The sequence below is a fragment of the Cynara cardunculus genome, unplaced genomic scaffold, assembly GCF_001531365.2.
Source record: "Cynara cardunculus var. scolymus isolate 2C unplaced genomic scaffold, CcrdV1 Un_Scaffold_12214, whole genome shotgun sequence".
Classification (NCBI taxonomy): Eukaryota; Viridiplantae; Streptophyta; class Magnoliopsida; order Asterales; family Asteraceae; genus Cynara; species Cynara cardunculus.
In genome coordinates, this window is record NW_020207427.1 from 1 (window position 1) to 1,620 (window position 1,620).

The 1,620-nt window shown below is 38.8% G+C and overlaps 1 protein-coding gene across 1 annotated transcript; it reads right to left on the reverse strand.

Moving 5' to 3' along the window:
• Positions 1–863: 863 nt before the first annotated feature.
• LOC112505567 (probable E3 ubiquitin-protein ligase ZFP1) lies at positions 864–1,414 on the reverse strand (the record flags this gene model as incomplete). The annotated part of the gene is made up of 1 exon (XM_025109456.1): positions 864–1,414. A coding segment is annotated over one exon (551 nt), but the record flags the coding sequence as incomplete, so codon positions are not given.
• Positions 1,415–1,620: the final 206 nt, after the last annotated feature.

Here is a 1,620-nt window from a genome sequence, read left to right on the forward strand (position 1 = left end):
ATCCGACTCAGAATAGCAACCGAGACTGCTGGAGCACTTTCATATTTACACTCTGCGGCCTCTGTCCCGATCATCCATCGAGATATCAAGCCAACGAATATACTTCTAGATGATAATTATATAGCAAAAGTATCTGATTTTGGAGCATCCAAGCTAATTCCTACGGATCAGATTGAGTTGGCTACTATAGTCCAAGGAACACTAGGCTACTTAGACCCTGAGTACTTGCAGACGAACCAGGTGACAGATAAGAGCGATGTTTATAGTTTTGGGGTCCTACTAGTAGAACTTCTAACTGGAAAGAAGGTTCTTAACTTTGATAGACCAGAGAAAGAAAGAAACCTTGCCATGTATTTCTTGTCTTCTTTGAAAGAAGGGACACTCTTCCAGGTTCTTGATGAACACTTGCTGCTAAATGAAGGTATTCCAAACGAGATCGTCAATGTTTCAAGACTTGCCGAAAGATGCTTGCGTGTGAATGGAGATGAAAGGCCTACCATGAAGGAAGTGGCAATGGAGCTGGAAGGAATATTGGCATCGATGATACAGAAGCATCCATGGGTGCAAACTACTTCAAACGAAGAAGAATCTGAGTATTTGCTTAAACAAGCAATGGATGACTCTGAATATACGAATGCGACCAACACCAGCTCGATGACCTTCGATAGCATCAACAAGCAGACTATATTACCCATGTCTAGTGGTAGATAAATTAAGGAAGAGTTTTATCTATATCATTATTAAGATGCAATCAAATAATAAAGAATTGAAGTTTTTCATATACACAAATCTATTCTGATTATTACAAAGCATCGATGATTGAAAGATGAAATCATTTGGTGTCACGTAGAATTGAAATGTTGTTATATCTTCAATGCAGTAGCCTTACACATGGGGCAAACGTTTTTACGCAAAAGCCAAGTCTTGATGCATTGTGCATGATACCCATGTCCACAGTCTAGTCTTGCCATCTTCTTGTATTCATCATATCCATCTAAACAAATAGCACAGATATCTGATTCTTCTTCACCTTTGCAATTGCAACCCGTGTTCTCTTGTGCTGTCTTCACTTGTATATGGTGTGTGATTGCTTCCTTCGATAATCCGGAACCAGTAATAATACTGTTGTTGACTGCTTCTTCTAAAACAAGACTCTCCTCTTGTTCGATTCTGAGCGAAGTGTTTTCCAGATAAGCTTCGAAAGGATGAATTGGAGGAGGAAGGTCAGAAGTGGTTCCATATGTGTCCAAGAATATGTTTTCTGGCCTTCGATCGGGTACCTGCAGAATCTGGGTGTACGAATAAACAGGTTGTTGATCGATCGTTACGAGTGGGTGGACATGACCGTAAGTAAAAGGGGTATTGAGAATGACAACTTGGTCAACATACTCCACCGATGGTTGTGCGTTGAGGACTGCGTAGTTTGTATTACATATCAAGAATAAATTAAATCATTGATTTAATTTATTCTTTCCATAACTGTTATAGTAATCATTTCCATGTAAAATGTAGCTGTAAATGTTTACCTAATTTAGCTCCTAATTAGTCTCCTATCTATGTATACATCCTGGCTATATATAGCCCCTTTGTAAATTGGTTTTATACACTGAAATACAACAC